The sequence below is a fragment of the Ranitomeya imitator genome, chromosome 2 (genome assembly GCF_032444005.1).
Source record: "Ranitomeya imitator isolate aRanImi1 chromosome 2, aRanImi1.pri, whole genome shotgun sequence".
NCBI classification, from domain to species: domain Eukaryota; kingdom Metazoa; phylum Chordata; class Amphibia; order Anura; family Dendrobatidae; genus Ranitomeya; species Ranitomeya imitator.
The window spans coordinates 321,902,880-321,922,252 of NC_091283.1; the positions used below are offsets into that span (position 1 = coordinate 321,902,880).

The 19,373-nt window shown below is 47.3% G+C and overlaps 1 protein-coding gene and 1 long non-coding RNA gene across 4 annotated transcripts in view; both read right to left on the reverse strand.

The window, feature by feature from the left end:
- LOC138663474 (oocyte zinc finger protein XlCOF22-like) overlaps nt 1–2,075 on the reverse strand; it is a 72,914-nt gene extending 70,839 nt beyond the window's left edge. For all 3 annotated transcript variants that reach the window (XM_069749700.1, XM_069749701.1, XM_069749699.1), the window contains exons 1-2: nt 1,962–2,075; nt 1,781–1,878 (exon numbers count right to left, since the gene is read on the reverse strand). In XM_069749700.1, the coding sequence (XP_069605801.1) occupies nt 1,781–1,878; nt 1,962–2,046 (183 nt within the window). In that variant the 5' untranslated portion in view covers nt 2,047–2,075. The remainder of the gene's footprint in view (nt 1–1,780; nt 1,879–1,961) is intronic.
- Nucleotides 2,076–2,236: 161 nt separating this feature from the next.
- Nucleotides 2,237–3,445, reverse strand: LOC138663492 (uncharacterized). The gene is made up of 3 exons (XR_011318196.1): nt 3,327–3,445; nt 2,468–2,617; nt 2,237–2,338 (listed from the first exon to the last, which is right to left on the reverse strand). It is a non-coding gene; the product is annotated as an uncharacterized lncRNA (long non-coding RNA).
- Between the last annotated feature and the right edge of the window lie 15,928 nt (nt 3,446–19,373).

Genomic DNA, 19,373 nt, shown 5'->3' on the forward strand with positions numbered 1-19,373 from the left:
TCTAATCCTGCCATCTCCACCGTTCTCATTACACAAGTATAAAACATATAATACTGGGGGATAAAATAAGACTGAGCAGGGTAATTCCAGATCAAGTGACCCCCATCTGAATATATTTTTTTTACCTCATGTCTTTAGATTTTTATTTAATGTATTTTATTAAGTGCTATTTTAGCGAATTACAACAAAAAAAGTTTTACATTTTTATCTCCATTAAATTTTATAGATTTCTATATTTTCAAGAAAGTCTGAATTTTGGACTTTTATGATGTTACATTTTTTATCATATCTTGTATTAGAAATAAGATAGATATTGGAGAGGAGATTTTGTTTAGAACGGTACAGGGTTTAATTTGATATATCATAAGATTAGCCAAATTCAAAATTTTGATGCGCAATTTTGGAAGAAAAAAAAAGATGTGTGGCCCGCAACGGTCTTCTAGCTTGGTGCATTAGCACCAGGTCTAGTAATCAGCTATGAAGAGTAGGTCTCCAGATAGAGACTTTTGTGAGTAGCCCCTCATAGTGGTGCAGATCGGAGGGGGGGTAAGGTAGGATCCCCTGGATCTTGTTATACTGCCTAAGTGTGATTTGTGTGGGCAAGCTTTGGCCGTCATTATACCAGAAATGGGGGCTCTGGGTGTCACTACTGTGAGTGTGGAGAGAGCTGGATGTGGCTCGCAAGCCTCCCCGTTACTGGGGATTGGGGAGATGTGACTGGATGGGTGGGGAGCAGTTTGAGCGGGAAAATTTGAGTGTTTATAAAGCTCATCTCACGGTGCAGTCAGCTGTTCATCGTGTGAAGAATCAGTCGAATTATCCCTTCCAATATCTAAACAACATGAATTTTTTATTTGGAATCCTAGACCCTACACTATTAGACCACAGGCCGAACAGACCTGAATTCAAGATGTTTGAAGTGACGCTGTTCATATAGGGGTATTCTTTGTCTTTATTTAAGTATGGTCCCAATGAGAGCCCAATTTAAATTTTGGTACAGATGTGGCCAGGAGCATAGGAGGCACATGTGGACTTTCTGCCCATTTTATTTCATATTGATTTTTCTAAACTGCGTTTTGAAATTTTGCATTTGATTCTGCATGGGTAAAATATTAACAAAGATACTCGTGACATATCTGTTGGAATCCTCTACTGCTCAAAGTTGAAAGGTGTTTTTCCCAGAAATTCAAATTTTTTTTCACAACTTTAAAAATTAATTAAAAAATAAATAACATTTATAGAATTTTTCTTCTTCACATTTTGCATCCTCTAAGGCTAGGGTCACATTGTGTTAGTGCAACCCGTTTAGCGCTAGCGGGTTGCACTAACGCAATGTTTTTAATGTGGCCGCGTCCCGGGGTCGCGGTAAGGTCCCCGCTCTCGCAGATCCCCGATCTGCGAGAGCGGGGAACGGACCGTGGGAGCGCCTCGGACGCTGCAAGCAGTGTCCGCGGCACGCCAGGAAACACCGGCGCGTCGCTAGCGCGTGCCGAACATGGCACGCGCTAGTGCTGCGCGTTCCCATTGCCGTGAATGGGCGCGCTAACGGACGCGTTGCACGGCGTTAATTTCGCTGTGCAACGCTGTCCGTTAGCGCGTTCCCATTAACGCAATGGGAACCAAGCCTTACACAGTATTACCAAAGAAGAAATTCTCAAAAGAATTAAAAATCTAGTGGTAATATTCATTGGTTCATTTGACTTGGAATAACCCAGAACCCGACCTTCATCGCCATCTACATATCATAGGGGAGATCTCCTGACACCTTCTCCCCATCTACCTGATGATCCTGAGGAACATTGGGATCTTCTTGTTTACAGTCCTGTGGTAGAAGAGGACGGGGACATCTCTCTGGTGTTGTCCTCCTACTGGATAGATCTGGAGGAAACACATACAGGGACTGAATTCATTCTTTATATACAGATAATTATATTCAGTGTGTATTTAGTCCTGTCTATTACCTGGTGATGTGAGGGGCTGGGGAATCTCCATCATGATGTCCTTGTACAGATCTTTGTGTCCTTCTAAATACTCCCACTCCTCCATGGAGAAATAGACGGCGACATCCTGACATCTTATAGGAACCTGACACATACAATGATACCATCATCACCTGATCCCTTCATAGCATTACTGTATAATGTCCCAGCAGTGTCACCTCTCCAGTCAGCAGCTCAATCATCCTGTAGGCGAGTTCTAGTAACTTCTGGTCATTGATTTCCTCATGTATCAGGGGGTGAGGTGCAGACCCCGTGATTGGGCTCAGGGGTCTTCCCCATCCCTCAGACACAGGGTCCTGACAGCGTTCACTAGAGGTCTTCTTCACTACTGTGTAATCCTGGTTATGGAGAGACACATTAATAAATTTCACTACAGACATTTCCAGACTCCTCACCTCTCCAGTTCTGTCCATCTGTTATTCCCATAGATAAGAATGATGTAATGTGACGTCATCAGAATCTCTCACCTCTCCAGTAAGCCGGAAGAGGATCTCTAGGGTGAGGTGTAATATCCTCTCCGCCATCTTGTCTCTGTCCATATCCATCTGTGATGGGTAATTAAGAAAAATTCTCTTCTATAGAAGATCTTCACTGAGAGGATCCGATATTGTAGAGACCTGAATGAGAAGATGATGAGCCGATGTAACATCATAAAAATCCTGTGTAATAATACAATTACTGGAGATAATAAGGGAAACATATGAGGAGATTTATTATTTTACAGTATTTAGTTTTCTTCTTTACATCCACTAATAAAACCTATATATTTAGGCCACAGACAACAAGCAGTTTCTCCCTCGGAGTCGGCAGCTGAATACGTTTCTCATAGACTCATCTTCCATAACGCTAATTCTCGTCTCATTTACCGACACTGGAATCGGCATTAGCAATACTGCAGGAGATATTCATTACACGTGACAGGAGAAATAACTACTTCATGATGAGAACGACATCTTCATCTTCTACTACGGCTCTAGAAACATATTTCTCCAGAGTCCGTCACTGACTCCATCACCACCGGCCGTCTATATGAAGGTTTCCCGTCTTCCCCGCACTGGAATCTTCTATCACGTTAGATCTCAGGTCTGATTCACACACAGAAGTTTGAGGCTTTTATAGGAGATTGTTGGTAAGAACCAAGACAGGAGATATATGAGGCCAATGTCTCCATGTACAGGGTTTATTTTCCTCGGGATATGATGGTTTTCTTTGGTACTTTCCCCCCATTAGAAGGGACACCTGTGGATATTGGGGTCTTTACCTGCTACAGTCCTGGTGGGATTTACTCGGTAAAGTGGACATTAGACAAACGTCACCATCAATTACCATCGGACTGAAGGAACATCGCTCCTCTATTCAGATCTAGGATGAAATCCACTGCGGCCCCTGCAAGAAAAGAAGGAGAAAGAGCAGAAGTCGGGTGAGACCACCGAGGCCTGAGATTTCTATGGCTGCTCTGTGCGCACAGGACCTGTGATGAGGTCACAGGAGGGGAGGAGTCAGGGGTCACATGATCAGGGGCCTCAGTGCATGCAGAACTCTGCTGTGCTGGTTGTCATGGTGCTGGATGAGGGGAAGATTATGTGTGGGGTCAGGAGGGGTTTACAGTGTGGATGTAGCAGAGCTGCGTGTGTATGAGGTGTATGGAGCAGAGCTGTGTGTGTACGAGGTGGATGTAGCCGAGCCGTGTGTGTACGAGGTCTATGGAGAGGAGAAGCCATGTATGTACGGAGCAGTGCCGGGTGTGCACTGAGCAGAGCCCTGTGTACGGACCACCATGTACGCTTTATGCACCGATATACCCACAGCTTCAATCGCAGACCCCTCTGTGTACGCTGTATACACCCGTATACCCCCAGCTTCGGTCACAGACCCCCAATGTGTACGCTGTATACACCCGTATACCCCCAGCTTCGGTTACAGACCCCTCAGTGTACACTGTATACCCCCGCATACCCCCAGCTTTGCTCACACACCCCCGACTCTATCCCCCTGTAGAACTGACCCCGGACACACATGGTAACACTGCAGCCGTTGGCCTCTCGTCTCTCGCACATACACTCATAACATAACATGGAGTCAGACGAACCCTCCTACAAAATGTGAGAACAAAGTCATTACTACAGAACTGTATGAGAAAAGGATTTATTCTACAAGAAACGCTGGGGCCACAAATGAGAGATTCCGGGCCCCGTGGCTGGATACTCCGAGCCCCCAGCATGTTAGGACCAGACGGGGGTCTTTGTCCCTGGAGCTTCTCTCCTCGATATAATGAGACTCTGATCTCGGTCATATAAAGAGGGTTGGAGTAAAATAGAAATTGGCGGAATATGAGACCTTGTCTGATCTCTGTGTCCTGTGTAAGAACTATGGAGATAGCGCTATTCTTCTGTATAATGGGGCATGGTGCTGGGGCCTGAATATGAGACCTTGTCTGATCTCTGTGTCCTGTGTAAGAACTATGGAGATCGCGCTATTCTTCTGTATAATGGGGCATGGCGCTGGGGCCTGAATATGAGACCTTGTCTGATCTCTGTGTCCTGTGTAAGAACTATGGAGATCGCGCTATTCTTCTGTATAATGGGACATGGCGCTGGGGCCTGAATATGAGACCTTGTCTGATCTGTGTCCTGTGTAAGAACTATGGAGATCGCGCTATTCTTCTGTATAATGGGGCATGGCACTGGGGCCTGAATATGAGACCTTGTCTGATCTCTGTGTCCTGTGTAAGAACTATGGAGATCGCGCTATTCTTCTGTATAATGGGGCATGGCGCTGGGGCCTGAATATGAGACCTTGTCTGATCTCTGTGTCCTGTGTAAGAACTATGGAGATCGCGCTATTCTTCTGTATAATGGGGCATGGCACTGGGGCCTGAATATGAGACCTTGTCTGATCTCTGTGTCCTGTGTAAGAACTATGGAGATCGCGCTATTCTTCTATATAATGGGGCATGGCGCTGGGGCCTGAATATGAGACCTTGTCTGATCTCTGTGTCCTGTGTAAGAACTATGGAGATAGCGCTATTCTTCTGTATAATGGGGCATGGTGCTGGGGCCTGAATATGAGACCTTGTCTGATCTCTGTGTCCTGTGTAAGAACTATGGAGATCGCGCTATTCTTCTGTATAATGGGGCATGGTGCTGGGGCCTGAATATGAGACCTTGTCTGATCTCTGTGTCCTGTGTAAGAACTATGGAGATCGCGCTATTCTTCTGTATAATGGGGCATGGTGCTGGGGCCTGAATATGAGACCTTGTCTGATCTCTGTGTCCTGTGTAAGAACTATGGAGATCGCGCTATTCTTCTGTATAATGGGGCATGGCGCTGGGGCCTGAATATGAGACCTTGTCTGATCTCTGTGTCCTGTGTAAGAACTATGGAGATCGCGCTATTCTTCTATATAATGGGGCATGGCGCTGGGGCCTGAATATGAGACCTTGTCTGATCTCTGTGTCCTGTGTAAGAACTATGGAGATCGCGCTATTCTTCTGTATAATGGGGCATGGTGCTGGGGCCTGAATATGAGACCTTGTCTGATCTCTGTGTCCTGTGTAAGAACTATGGAGATCGCGCTATTCTTCTGTATAATGGGGCATGGCGCTGGGGCCTGAATATGAGACCTTGTCTGATCTCTGTGTCCTGTGTAAGAACTATGGAGATCGCGCTATTCTTCTATATAATGGGGCATGGCGCTGGGGCCTGAATATGAGACCTTGTCTGATCTCTGTGTCCTGTGTAAGAACTATGGAGATAGCGCTATTCTTCTGTATAATGGGGCATGGTGCTGGGGCCTGAATATGAGACCTTGTCTGATCTCTGTGTCCTGTGTAAGAACTATGGAGATCGCGCTATTCTTCTGTATAATGGGGCATGGCGCTGGGGCCTGAATATGAGACCTTGTCTGATCTCTGTGTCCTGTGTAAGAACTATGGAGATCGCGCTATTCTTCTATATAATGGGGCATGGCGCTGGGGCCTGAATATGAGACCTTGTCTGATCGCTGTGTCCTGTGTAAGAACTATGGAGATCGCGCTATTCTTCTGTATAATGGGGCATGGCGCTGGGGCCTGAATATGAGACCTTGTCTGATCTCTGTGTCCTGTGTAAGAACTATGGAGATCGCGCTATTCTTCTATATAATGGGGCATGGCGCTGGGGCCTGAATATGAGACCTTGTCTGATCGCTGTGTCCTGTGTAAGAACTATGGAGATCGCGCTATTCTTCTGTATAATGGGGCATGGTGCTGGGGCCTGGATATGAGACCTTGTCTGATCTCTGTGTCCTGTGTAAGAACTATGGAGATCGCGCTATTCTTCTGTATAATGGGGCATGGTGCTGGGGCCTGGATATGAGACCTTGTCTGATCTCTGTGTCCTGTGTAAGAACTATGGAGATCGCGCTATTCTTCTGTATAATGGAGCATGGTGCTGGGGCCTGAATATGAGACCTTGTCTGATCTCTGTGTCCTGTGTAAGAACTATGGAGATCGCGCTATTCTTCTGTATAATGGGGCATGGTGCTGGGGCCTGAATATGAGACCTTGTCTGATCTCTGTGTCCTGTGTAAGAACTATGGAGATCGCAATATTATTCTGTATAATGGGGCATGGCGCTGGGGCCTGAATATGAGACCTTGTCTGATCTCTGTGTCCTGTGTAAGAACTATGGAGATCGCGCTATTCTTCTGTATAATGGGGCATGGTGCTGGGGCCTGAATATGAGACCTTGTCTGATCTGTGTCCTGTGTAAGAACTATGGAGATCGCGCTATTCTTCTGTATAATGGGGCATGGTGCTGGGGCCTGAATATGAGACCTTGTCTGATCTCTGTGTCCTGTGTAAGAACTATGGAGATAGCGCTATTCTTCTGTATAATGGGGCATGGTGCTGGGGCCTGAATATGAGACCTTGTCTGATCTCTGTGTCCTGTGTAAGAACTATGGAGATCGCGCTATTCTTCTGTATATTGGGGCATGGTGCTGGGGCCTGAATATGAGACTTTGTCTGATCTCTGTGTCCTGTGTAAGAACTATGGAGATCGCGCTATTCTTCTATATAATGGGGCATGGTGCTGGGGTCTGAATATGAGACCTTGTCTGATCTCTGTGTCCTGTGTAAGAACTATGGAGATCGCGCTATTCTTCTGTATAATGGGGCATGGCGCTGGGGCCTGAATATGAGACCTTGTCTGATCTCTGTGTCCTGTGTAAGAACTATGGAGATCGCGCTATTCTTCTGTATAATGGAGCATGGTGCTGGGGTCTGAATATGAGACCTTGTCTGATCTCTGTGTCCTGTGTAAGAACTATGGAGATCGCGCTATTCTTCTGTATAATGGGGCATGGCGCTGGGGCCTGAATATGAGACCTTGTCTGATCTCTGTGTCCTGTGTAAGAACTATGGAGATCGCGCTATTCTTCTGTATAATGGGGCATGGTGCTGGGGTCTGAATATGAGACCTTGTCTGATCTCTGTGTCCTGTGTAAGAACTATGGAGATAGCGCTATTCTTCTGTATAATGGGACATGGTGCTGGGGTCTGAATATGAGACCTTGTCTGATCTCTGTGTCCTGTGTAAGAACTATGGAGATCGCGCTATTCTTCTATATAATGGGGCATGGTGCTGGGGTCTGAATATGAGACCTTGTCTGATCTCTGTGTCCTGTGTAAGAACTATGGAGATCGCGCTATTCTTCTGTATAATGGGGCATGGCGCTGGGGCCTGAATATGAGACCTTGTCTGATCTCTGTGTCCTGTGTAAGAACTATGGAGATCGCGCTATTCTTCTGTATAATGGAGCATGGTGCTGGGGTCTGAATATGAGACCTTGTCTGATCTCTGTGTCCTGTGTAAGAACTATGGAGATCGCGCTATTCTTCTGTATAATGGGGCATGGCGCTGGGGCCTGAATATGAGACCTTGTCTGATCTCTGTGTCCTGTGTAAGAACTATGGAGATCGCGCTATTCTTCTGTATAATGGGGCATGGTGCTGGGGTCTGAATATGAGACCTTGTCTGATCTCTGTGTCCTGTGTAAGAACTATGGAGATAGCGCTATTCTTCTGTATAATGGGGCATGGCGCTGGGGCCTGAATATGAGACCTTGTCTGATCTCTGTGTCCTGTGTAAGAACTATGGAGATTGTGCTATTCTTCTGTATAATGGGACATGGTGCTGGGGTCTGAATATGAGACCTTGTCTGATCTCTGTGTCCTGTGTAAGAACTATGGAGATCGCGCTATTCTCCTGTATAATGGGACATGGTGCTGGGGCCTGGATATGAGACCTTGTCTGATCTCTGTGTCCTGTGTAAGAACTATGGAGATCGGGCTATTCTTCTGTATAATGGGGCATGGTGCTGGGGCCTGGATATGAGACCTTGTCTGATCTCTGTGTCCTGTGTAAGAACTATGGAGATCGGGCTATTCTTCTGTATAATGGGGCATGGTGCTGGGGTCTGAATATGAGACCTTGTCTGATCTCTGTGTCCTGTGTAAGAACTATGGAGATAGCGCTATTCTTCTGTATAATGGGACATGGTGCTGGGGTCTGAATATGAGACCTTGTCTGATCTCTGTGTCCTGTGTAAGAACTATGGAGATCGCGCTATTCTTCTGTATAATGGGGCATGGTGCTGGGGCCTGGATATGAGACCTTGTCTGATCTCTGTGTCCTGTGTAAGAACTATGGAGATCGGGCTATTCTTCTGTATAATGGGGCATGGTGCTGGGGTCTGAATATGAGACCTTGTCTGATCTCTGTGTCCTGTGTAAGAACTATGGAGATCGCGCTATTCTTCTGTATAATGGGGCATGGTGCTGGGGCCTGGATATGAGACCTTGTCTGATCTCTGTGTCCTGTGTAAGAACTATGGAGATCGGGCTATTCTTCTGTATAATGGGGCATGGTGCTGGGGCCTGAATATGAGACCTTGTCTGATCTCTGTGTCCTGTGTAAGAACTATGGAGATAGCGCTATTCTCCTGTATAATGGGGCATGGTGCTGGGGCCTGGATATGAGACCTTGTCTGATCTCTGTGTCCTGTGTAAGAACTATGGAGATCGCGCTATTCTCCTGTATAATGGGGCATGGTGCTGGGGCCTGAATATGAGACCTTGTCTGATCTCTGTGTCCAGTGTAAGAACTATGGAGGTCGCGCTATTCTTCTGTATAATGGGGCATGGTGCTGGGGCCTGAATATGAGACCTTGTCTGATCTCTGTGTCCTGTGTAAGAACTATGGAGATCGCGCTATTCTTCTGTATAATGGGGCATGGTGCTGGGGCCTGAATATGAGACCTTGTCTGATCTCTGTGTCCAGTGTAAGAACTATGGAGGTCGCGCTATTCTTCTGTATAATGGGGCATGGTGTTGGGGCCTGAATATGAGACCTTGTCTGATCTCTGTGTCCTGTGTAAGAACTATGGAGATCGCGCTATTCTTCTATATAATGGGGCATGGTGCTGGGGTCTGAATATGAGACCTTGTCTGATCTCTGTGTCCTGTGTAAGAACTATGGAGATCGGGCTATTCTTCTGTATAATGGGGCATGGTGCTGGGGCCTGAATATGAGACCTTGTCTGATCTCTGTGTCCTGTGTAAGAACTATGGAGATCGCGCTATTCTTCTGTATAATGGGGCATGGTGCTGGGGCCTGGATATGAGACCTTGTCTGATCTCTGTGTCCTGTGTAAGAACTATGGAGATCACACTATTCTCCTGTATAATGGGGCATGGCGTTGGGGCCTGAATATGAGACCTTGTCTGATCTCTGTGTCCTGTGTAAGAACTATGGAGATCGCGCTATTCTTCTGTATAATGGGGCATGGTGCTGGGGCCTGAATATGAGACCTTGTCTGATCTCTGTGTCCTGTGTAAGAACTATGGAGACCGCGCTATTCTTCTGTATAATGGGGCATGGCGCTGGGGCCTGAATATGAGACCTTGTCTGATCTCTGTGTCCTGTGTAAGAACTATGGAGATCGGGCTATTCTTCTGTATAATGGGGCATGGTGCTGGGGCCTGAATATGAGACCTTGTCTGATCTCTGTGTCCTGTGTAAGAACTATGGAGATAGCGCTATTCTCCTGTATAATGGGGCATGGTGCTGGGGCCTGGATATGAGACCTTGTCTGATCTCTGTGTCCTGTGTAAGAACTATGGAGATCGCGCTATTCTTCTGTATAATGGGGCATGGTGCTGGGGCCTGAATATGAGACCTTGTCTGATCTCTGTGTCCTGTGTAAGAACTATGGAGATAGCACTATTCTTCTGTATAATGGGGCATGGTGCTGGGGCCTGAATATGAGACCTTGTCTGATCTCTGTGTCCTGTGTAAGAACTATGGAGATCGCGCTATTCTTCTGTATAATGGGGCATGGCGCTGGGGCCTGAATATGAGACCTTGTCTGATCTCTGTGTCCTGTGTAAGAACTATGGAGATAGCGCTATTCTTCTGTATAATGGGGCATGGCGCTGGGGCCTGAATATGAGACCATGTCTGATCTCTATGTCCTGTGTAAGAACTATGGAGATCGCGCTATTCTTCTGTATAATGGGGCATGGCGCTGGGGCCTGAATATGAGACCTTGTCTGATCTCTGTGTCCTGTGTAAGAACTATGGAGATCGCGCTATTCTTCTGTATAATGGGGCATGGTGCTGGGGCCTGAATATGAGACCTTGTCTGATCTGTGTGTCCTGTGTAAGAACTATGGAGATCGGGTTATTCTTCTGTATAATGGGGCATGGTGCTGGGGCCTGAATATGAGACCTTGTCTGATCTCTGTGTCCTGTGTAAGAACTATGGAGATCGCGCTATTCTTCTGTATAATGGGGCATGGCGCTGGGGCCTGAATATGAGACCTTGTCTGATCTCTGTGTCCTGTGTAAGAACTATGGAGATCGCGCTATTCTTCTGTATAATGGGGCATGGCGCTGGGGCCTGAATATGAGACCTTGTCTGATCTCTGTGTCCTGTGTAAGAACTATGGAGATCGCGCTATTCTTCTGTATAATGGGGCATGGTGCTGGGGCCTGAATATGAGACCTTGTCTGATCTGTGTGTCCTGTGTAAGAACTATGGAGATCGGGTTATTCTTCTGTATAATGGGGCATGGCGCTGGGGCCTGAATATGAGACCTTGTCTGATCTCTGTGTCCTGTGTAAGAACTATGGAGATCGCGCTATTCTTCTGTATAATGGGGCATGGTGCTGGGGCCTGAATATGAGACCTTGTCTGATCTCTGTGTCCTGTGTAAGAACTATGGAGATCACACTATTCTCCTGTATAATGGGGCATGGCGTTGGGGCCTGAATATGAGACCTTGTCTGATCTCTGTGTCCTGTGTAAGAACTATGGAGATAGCACTATTCTTCTGTATAATGGGGCATGGCGCTGGAGCCTGAATATGAGACCTTGTCTGATCTCTGTGTCCTGTGTAAGAACTATGGAGATCGCGCTCTTCTTCTGTATAATGGGGCATGGCGCTGGGGCCTGAATATGAGACCTTGTCTGATCTCTGTGTCCTGTGTAAGAACTATGGAGATCGGGCTATTCTTCTGTATAATGGGGCATGGCGCTAGGGCCCGAATATGAGACCTTGTCTGATCTCTGTGTCCTGTGTAAGAACTATGGAGATAGCGCTATTCTTCTGTATAATGGGGCATGGCGCTGGGATCTGAATATGAGACCTTGTCTGATCTCTGTGTCCTGTGTAAGAACTATGGAGATCGGGCTATTCTTCTGTATAATGGGGCATGGCGCTGGGGCCTGAATATGAGACCTTGTCTGATCTCTGTGTCCTGTGTAAGAACTATGGAGATCGGGCTATTCTTCTGTATAATGGGGCATGGTGCTGGGGCCTGAATATGAGACCTTGTCTGATCTCTGTGTCCTGTGTAAGAACTATGCAGATCGGGCTATTCTCCTGTATAATGGGGCATGGTGCTGGGATCTGAATATGAGACCTTGTCTGATCTCTGTGTCCTGTGTAAGAACTATGGAGATCGCGCTATTCTTCTGTATAATGGGGCATGGTGCTGGGATCTGAATATGAGACCTTGTCTGATCTCTGTGTCCTGTGTAAGAACTATGGAGATAGCGCTATTCTTCTGTATAATGGGGCATGGTGCTGGGGCCTGAATATGAGACCTTGTCTGATCTGTGTCCTGTGTAAGAACTATGGAGATCGCGCTATTCTACAGTATAATGGGGCATGGTGCTGGGATCTGAATATGAGACCTTGTCTGATCTCTGTGTCCTGTGTAAGAACTATGGAGATCGCGCTATTCTTCTGTATAATGGGGCATGGTGCTGGGATCTGAATATGAGACCTTGTCTGATCTCTGTGTCCTGTGTAAGAACTATGGAGATAGCGCTATTCTTCTGTATAATGGGGCATGGTGCTGGGGCCTGAATATGAGACCGTGTCTGATCTCTGTGTCCTGTGTAAGAACTATGGAGATCGCGCTATTCTCCTGTATAATGGGGAATGGCGCTGGGGCCTGAATATGAGACCTTGTCTGATCTCTGTGTCCTGTGTAAGAACTATGGAGATCGCGCTCTTCTTCTGTATAATGGGGCATGGCGCTGGGGCCTGAATATGAGACCTTGTCTGATCTCTGTGTCCTGTGTAAGAACTATGGAGATAGCGCTATTCTTCTGTATAATGGGGAATGGCGCTGGGGCCTGAATATGAGACCTTGTCTGATCTCTGTGTCCTGTGTAAGAACTGTGGAGATCGCGCTATTCTTCTGTATAATGGGGCATGGCGCTGGGGCCTGAATATGAGACCTTGTCTGATCTCTGTGTCCTGTGTAAGAACTATGGAGATCGCGCTCTTCTTCTGTATAATGGGGCATGGCGCTGGGGCCTGAATATGAGACCTTGTCTGATCTCTGTGTCCTGTGTAAGAACTATGGAGATCGGGCTATTCTTCTGTATAATGGGGCATGGCGCTGGGGCCTGAATATGAGACCTTGTCTGATCTCTGTGTCCTGTGTAAGAACTATGGAGATCGCGCTCTTCTTCTGTATAATGGGGCATGGCGCTGGGGCCTGAATATGAGACCTTGTCTGATCTCTGTGTCCTGTGTAAGAACTATGGAGATAGCGCTATTCTTCTGTATAATGGGACATGGCGCTGGGGCCTGAATATGAGACCTTGTCTGATCTCTGTGTCCTGTGTAAGAACTATGGAGATCGCGCTATTCTTCTGTATAATGGGGCATGGTGCTGGGGCCTGAATATGAGACCTTGTCTGATCTCTGTGTCCTGTGTAAGAACTATGGAGATCGGGCTATTCTTCTGTATAATGGGGCATGGCGCTGGGGCCTGAATATGAGACCTTGTCTGATCTCTGTGTCCTGTGTAAGAACTATGGAGATCGGGCTATTCTTCTGTATAATGGGGCATGGCGCTGGGGCCTGAATATGAGACCTTGTCTGATCTCTGTGTCCTGTGTAAGAACTATGGAGATCGGGCTATTCTTCTGTATAATGGGGCATGGCGCTGGGGCCTGAATATGAGACCTTGTCTGATCTCTGTGTCCTGTGTAAGAACTATGGAGACCGCGCTCTTCTTCTGTATAATGGGGCATGGCGCTGGGGCCTGAATATGAGACCTTGTCTGATCTCTGTGTCCTGTGTAAGAACTATGGAGATAGCGCTATTCTTCTGTATAATGGGACATGGCGCTGGGGCCTGAATATGAGACCTTGTCTGATCTCTGTGTCCTGTGTAAGAACTATGGAGTTAGCGCTATTCTTCTGTATAATGGGGCATGGCGCTGGGGCCTGAATATGAGACCTTGTCTGATCTCTGTGTCCTGTGTAAGAACTATGGAGATCGGGCTATTCTTCTGTATAATGGGGCATGGCGCTAGGGCCCGAATATGAGACCTTGTCTGATCTCTGTGTCCTGTGTAAGAACTATGGAGATAGCGCTATTCTTCTGTATAATGGGGCATGGCGCTGGGATCTGAATATGAGACCTTGTCTGATCTCTGTGTCCTGTGTAAGAACTATGGAGATCGCGCTATTCTTCTGTATAATGGGGCATGGCGCTGGGGCTGAATATGAGACCTTGTCTGATCTCTGTGTCCTGTGTAAGAGCTATGGAGATCGCGCTATTCTTCTGTATAATGGGGCATGGCGCTGGGGCCTGAATATGAGACCTTGTCTGATCTCTGTGTCCTGTGTAAGAACTATGGAGATCGGGCTATTCTTCTGTATAATGGGGCATGGTGCTAGGGCCCGAATATGAGACCTTGTCTGATCTCTGTGTCCTGTGTAAGAACTATGGAGATCGCGCTATTCTTCTGTATAATGGGGCATGGCGCTGGGGCCTGAATATGAGACCTTGTCTGATCTCTGTGTCCTGTGTAAGAACTATGGAGATCGCGCTATTCTTCTGTATAATGGGGCATGGCGCTAGGGCCCGAATATGAGACCTTGTCTGATCTCTGTGTCCTGTGTAAGAACTATGGAGATAGCGCTATTCTTCTGTATAATGGGGCATGGCGCTGGGATCTGAATATGAGACCTTGTCTGATCTCTGTGTCCTGTGTAAGAACTATGGAGATCGCGCTATTCTTCTGTATAATGGGGCATGGCGCTGGGGCTGAATATGAGACCTTGTCTGATCTCTGTGTCCTGTGTAAGAGCTATGGAGATCGCGCTATTCTTCTGTATAATGGGGCATGGCGCTGGGGCCTGAATATGAGACCTTGTCTGATCTCTGTGTCCTGTGTAAGAACTATGGAGATCGGGCTATTCTTCTGTATAATGGGGCATGGCGCTGGGGCCTGAATATGAGACCTTGTCTGATCTCTGTGTCCTGTGTAAGAACTATGGAGATCGCGCTATTCTTCTGTATAATGGGGCATGGCGCTGGGGCCTGAATATGAGACCTTGTCTGATCTCTGTGTCCTGTGTAAGAACTATGGAGATCGCGCTATTCTTCTGTATAATGGGGCATGGTGCTGGGGCCTGAATATGAGACCTTGTCTGATCTCTGTGTCCTGTGTAAGAACTATGGAGATCGGGCTATTCTTCTGTATAATGGAGCATGGTGCTGGGGCCTGAATATGAGACCTTGTCTGATCTCTGTGTCCTGTGTAAGAACTATGGAGATCGGGCTATTCTTCTGTATAATGGGGCATGGCGCTGGGGCCTGAATATGAGACCTTGTCTGATCTCTGTGTCCTGTGTAAGAACTATGGAGATCGCGCTATTCTTCTGTATAATGGGGCATGGCGCTGGGGCCTGAATATGAGACCTTGTCTGATCTCTGTGTCCTGTGTAAGAACTATGGAGATCGCGCTATTCTTCTGTATAATGGGGCATGGCGCTGGGGTCTGAATATGAGACCTTGTCTGATCTCTGTGTCCTGTGTAAGAACTATGGAGATCGGGCTATTCTTCTGTATAATGGGGCATGGCGCTGGGGCCTGAATATGAGACCTTGTCTGATCTCTGTGTCCTGTGTAAGAACTATGGAGATAGCGCTATTCTTCTGTATAATGGGGCATGGTGCTGGGATCTGAATATGAGACCTTGTCTGATCTCTGTGTCCTGTGTAAGAACTATGGAGATCGCGCTATTCTTCTGTATAATGGGGCATGGTGCTGCGGCCTGAATATGAGACCTTGTCTGATCTCTGTGTCCTGTGTAAGAACTATGGAGATCGGGCTATTCTTCTGTATAATGGGGCATGGCGCTAGGGCCCGAATATGAGACCTTGTCTGATCTCTGTGTCCTGTGTAAGAACTATGGAGATAGCGCTATTCTTCTGTATAATGGGGCATGGCGCTGGGATCTGAATATAAGACCTTGTCTGATCTCTGTGTCCTGTGTAAGAACTATGGAGATCGCGCTATTCTTCTGTATAATGGGGCATGGCGCTGGGGCCTGAATATGAGACCTTGTCTGATCTCTGTGTCCTGTGTAAGAACTATGGAGATCGCGCTATTCTTCTGTATAATGGGGCATGGCGCTGGGGCCTGAATATGAGACCTTGTCTGATCTCTGTGTCCTGTGTAAGAACTATGGAGATCGGGCTATTCTTCTGTATAATGGGGCATGGCGCTGGGGCCTGAATATGAGACCTTGTCTGATCTCTGTGTCCTGTGTAAGAACTATGGAGATCGCGCTATTCTTCTGTATAACTGGGCATGGTGCTGGGTCCTGAATATGAGACCTTGTCTGATCTCTGTGTCCTGTGTAAGAACTATGGAGATCGGGCTATTCTTCTGTATAATGGGGCATGGCGCTGGGGCCTGAATATGAGACCTTCTCTGATCTCTGTGTTCTGTGTAAGAACTATGGAGATCGCGCTATTCTTCTGTATAATGGGGCATGGTGCTGGGGCCTGAATATGAGACCTTGTCTGATCTCTGTGTCCTGTGTAAGAACTATGGAGATCGGGCTATTCTTCTGTATAATGGGGCATGGCGCTGGGGCCTGAATATGAGACCTTGTCTGATCTCTGTGTCCTGTGTAAGAACTATGGAGATCGGGCTATTCTTCTGTATAATGGGGCATGGCGCTGGGGCCTGAATATGAGACCTTGTCTGATCTCTGTGTCCTGTGTAAGAACTATGGAGATCGGGCTATTCTTCTGTATAATGGGGCATGGCGCTGGGGCCTGAATATGAGACCTTGTCTGATCTCTGTGTCCTGTGTAAGAACTATGGAGATCGCGCTATTCTTCTGTATAATGGGGCATGGCGCTGGGGCCTGAATATGAGACCTTGTCTGATCTCTGTGTCCTGTGTAAGAACTATGGAGATCGCGCTATTCTTCTGTATAATGGGGCATGGTGCTGGGGCCTGAATATGAGACCTTGTCTGATCTCTGTGTCCTGTGTAAGAACTATGGAGATCGGGCTATTCTTCTGTATAATGGGGCATGGCGCTGGGGCCTGAATATGAGACCTTGTCTGATCTCTGTGTCCTGTGTAAGAACTATGGAGATCGCGCTATTCTTCTGTATAATGGGGCGTGGCGCTGGGGCCTGAATATGAGACCTTGTCTGATCTCTGTGTCCTGTGTAAGAACTATGGAGATCGCGCTATTCTTCTGTATAATGGGGCATGGCGCTGGGGTCTGAATATGAGACCTTGTCTGATCTCTGTGTCCTGTGTAAGAACTATGGAGATCGGGCTATTCTTCTGTATAATGGGGCATGGCGCTGGGGCCTGAATATGAGACCTTGTCTGATCTCTGTGTCCTGTGTAAGAACTATGGAGATAGCGCTATTCTTCTGTATAATGGGGCATGGTGCTGGGATCTGAATATGAGACCTTGTCTGATCTCTGTGTCCTGTGTAAGAACTATGGAGATCGCGCTATTCTTCTGTATAATGGGGCATGGTGCTGCGGCCTGAATATGAGACCTTGTCTGATCTCTGTGTCCTGTGTAAGAACTATGGAGATCGGGCTATTCTTCTGTATAATGGGGCATGGCGCTAGGGCCCGAATATGAGACCTTGTCTGATCTCTGTGTCCTGTGTAAGAACTATGGAGATAGCGCTATTCCTCTGTATAATGGGGCATGGCGCTGGGATCTGAATATAAGACCTTGTCTGATCTCTGTGTCCTGTGTAAGAACTATGGAGATCGCGCTATTCTTCTGTATAATGGGGCATGGCGCTGGGGCCTGAATATGAGACCTTGTCTGATCTCTGTGTCCTGTGTAAGAACTATGGAGATCGCGCTATTCTTCTGTATAATGGGGCATGGCGCTGGGGCCTGAATATGAGACCTTGTCTGATCTCTGTGTCCTGTGTAAGAACTATGGAGATCGCGCTATTCTTCTGTATAATGGGGCATGGCGCTGGGGCCTGAATATGAGACCTTGTCTGATCTCTGTGTCCTGTGTAAGAACTATGGAGATCGCGCTATTCTTCTGTATAATGGGGCATGGCGCTGGGGCCTGAATATGAGACCTTGTCTGATCTCTGTGTCCTGTGTAAGAACTATGGAGATCGGGCTATTCTTCTGTATAATGGGGCATGGCGCTGGGGCCTGAATATGAGACCTTGTCTGATCTCTGTGTCCTGTGTAAGAACTATGGAGATCGCGCTATTCTTCTGTATAATGGGGCATGGCGCTGGGGCCTGAATATGAGACCTTGTCTGATCTCTGTGTCCTGTGTAAGAACTATGGAGATCGCGCTATTCTTCTGTATAATGGGGCATGGTGCTGGGGCCTGAATATGAGACCTTGTCTGATCTCTGTGTCCTGTGTAAGAACTATGGAGATCGCGCTATTCTTCTGTATAATGGGGCATGGCGCTGGGGCCTGAATATGAGACCTTGTCTGATCTCTGTGTCCTGTGTAAGAACTATGGAGATCGGGCTATTCTTCTGTATAATGGGGCATGGCGCTGGGGCCTGAATATGAGACCTTGTCTGATCTCTGTGTCCTGTGTAAGAACTATGGAGATCGCGCTATTCTTCTGTATAATGGGGCATGGCGCTGGGGCCTGAATATGAGACCTTGTCTGATCTCTGTGTCCTGTGTAAGAACTATGGAGATCGCGCTATTCTTCTGTATAATGGGGCATGGCGCTGGGGTCTGAATATGAGACCTTGTCTGATCTCTGTGTCCTGTGTAAGAACTATGGAGATCGGGCTATTCTTCTGTATAATGGGGCATGGCGCTGGGGCCTGAATATGAGACCTTGTCTGATCTCTGTGTCCTGTGTAAGAACTATGGAGATAGCGCTATTCTTCTGTATAATGGGGCATGGTGCTGCGGCCTGAATATGAGACCTTGTCTGATCTCTGTGTCCTGTGTAAGAACTATGGAGATCGCGCTATTCTTCTGTATAATGGGGCATGGCGCTGGGGCCTGAATATGAGACCTTGTCTGATCTCTGTGTCCTGTGTAAGAACTATGGAGATCGCGCTATTCTTCTGTATAATGGGGCATGGCGCTGGGGCCTGAATATGAGACCTTGTCTGATCTCTGTGTCCTGTGTAAGAACTATGGAGATCGCGCTATTCTTCTGTATAATGGGGCATGGCGCTGGGGTCTGAATATGAGACCTTGTCTGATCTCTGTGTCCTGTGTAAGAACTATGGAGATCGGGCTATTCTTCTGTATAATGGGGCATGGCGCTGGGGCCTGAATATGAGACCTTGTCTGATCTCTGTGTCCTGTGTAAGAACTATGGAGATCGCGCTATTCTTCTGTATAATGGGGCATGGCGCTGGGGCCTGAATATGAGACCTTGTCTGATCTCTGTGTCCTGTGTAAGAACTATGGAGATCGCGCTATTCTTCTGTATAATGGGGCATGGCGCTGGGGTCTGAATATGAGACCTTGTCTGATCTCTGTGTCCTGTGTAAGAACTATGGAGATCGCGCTAT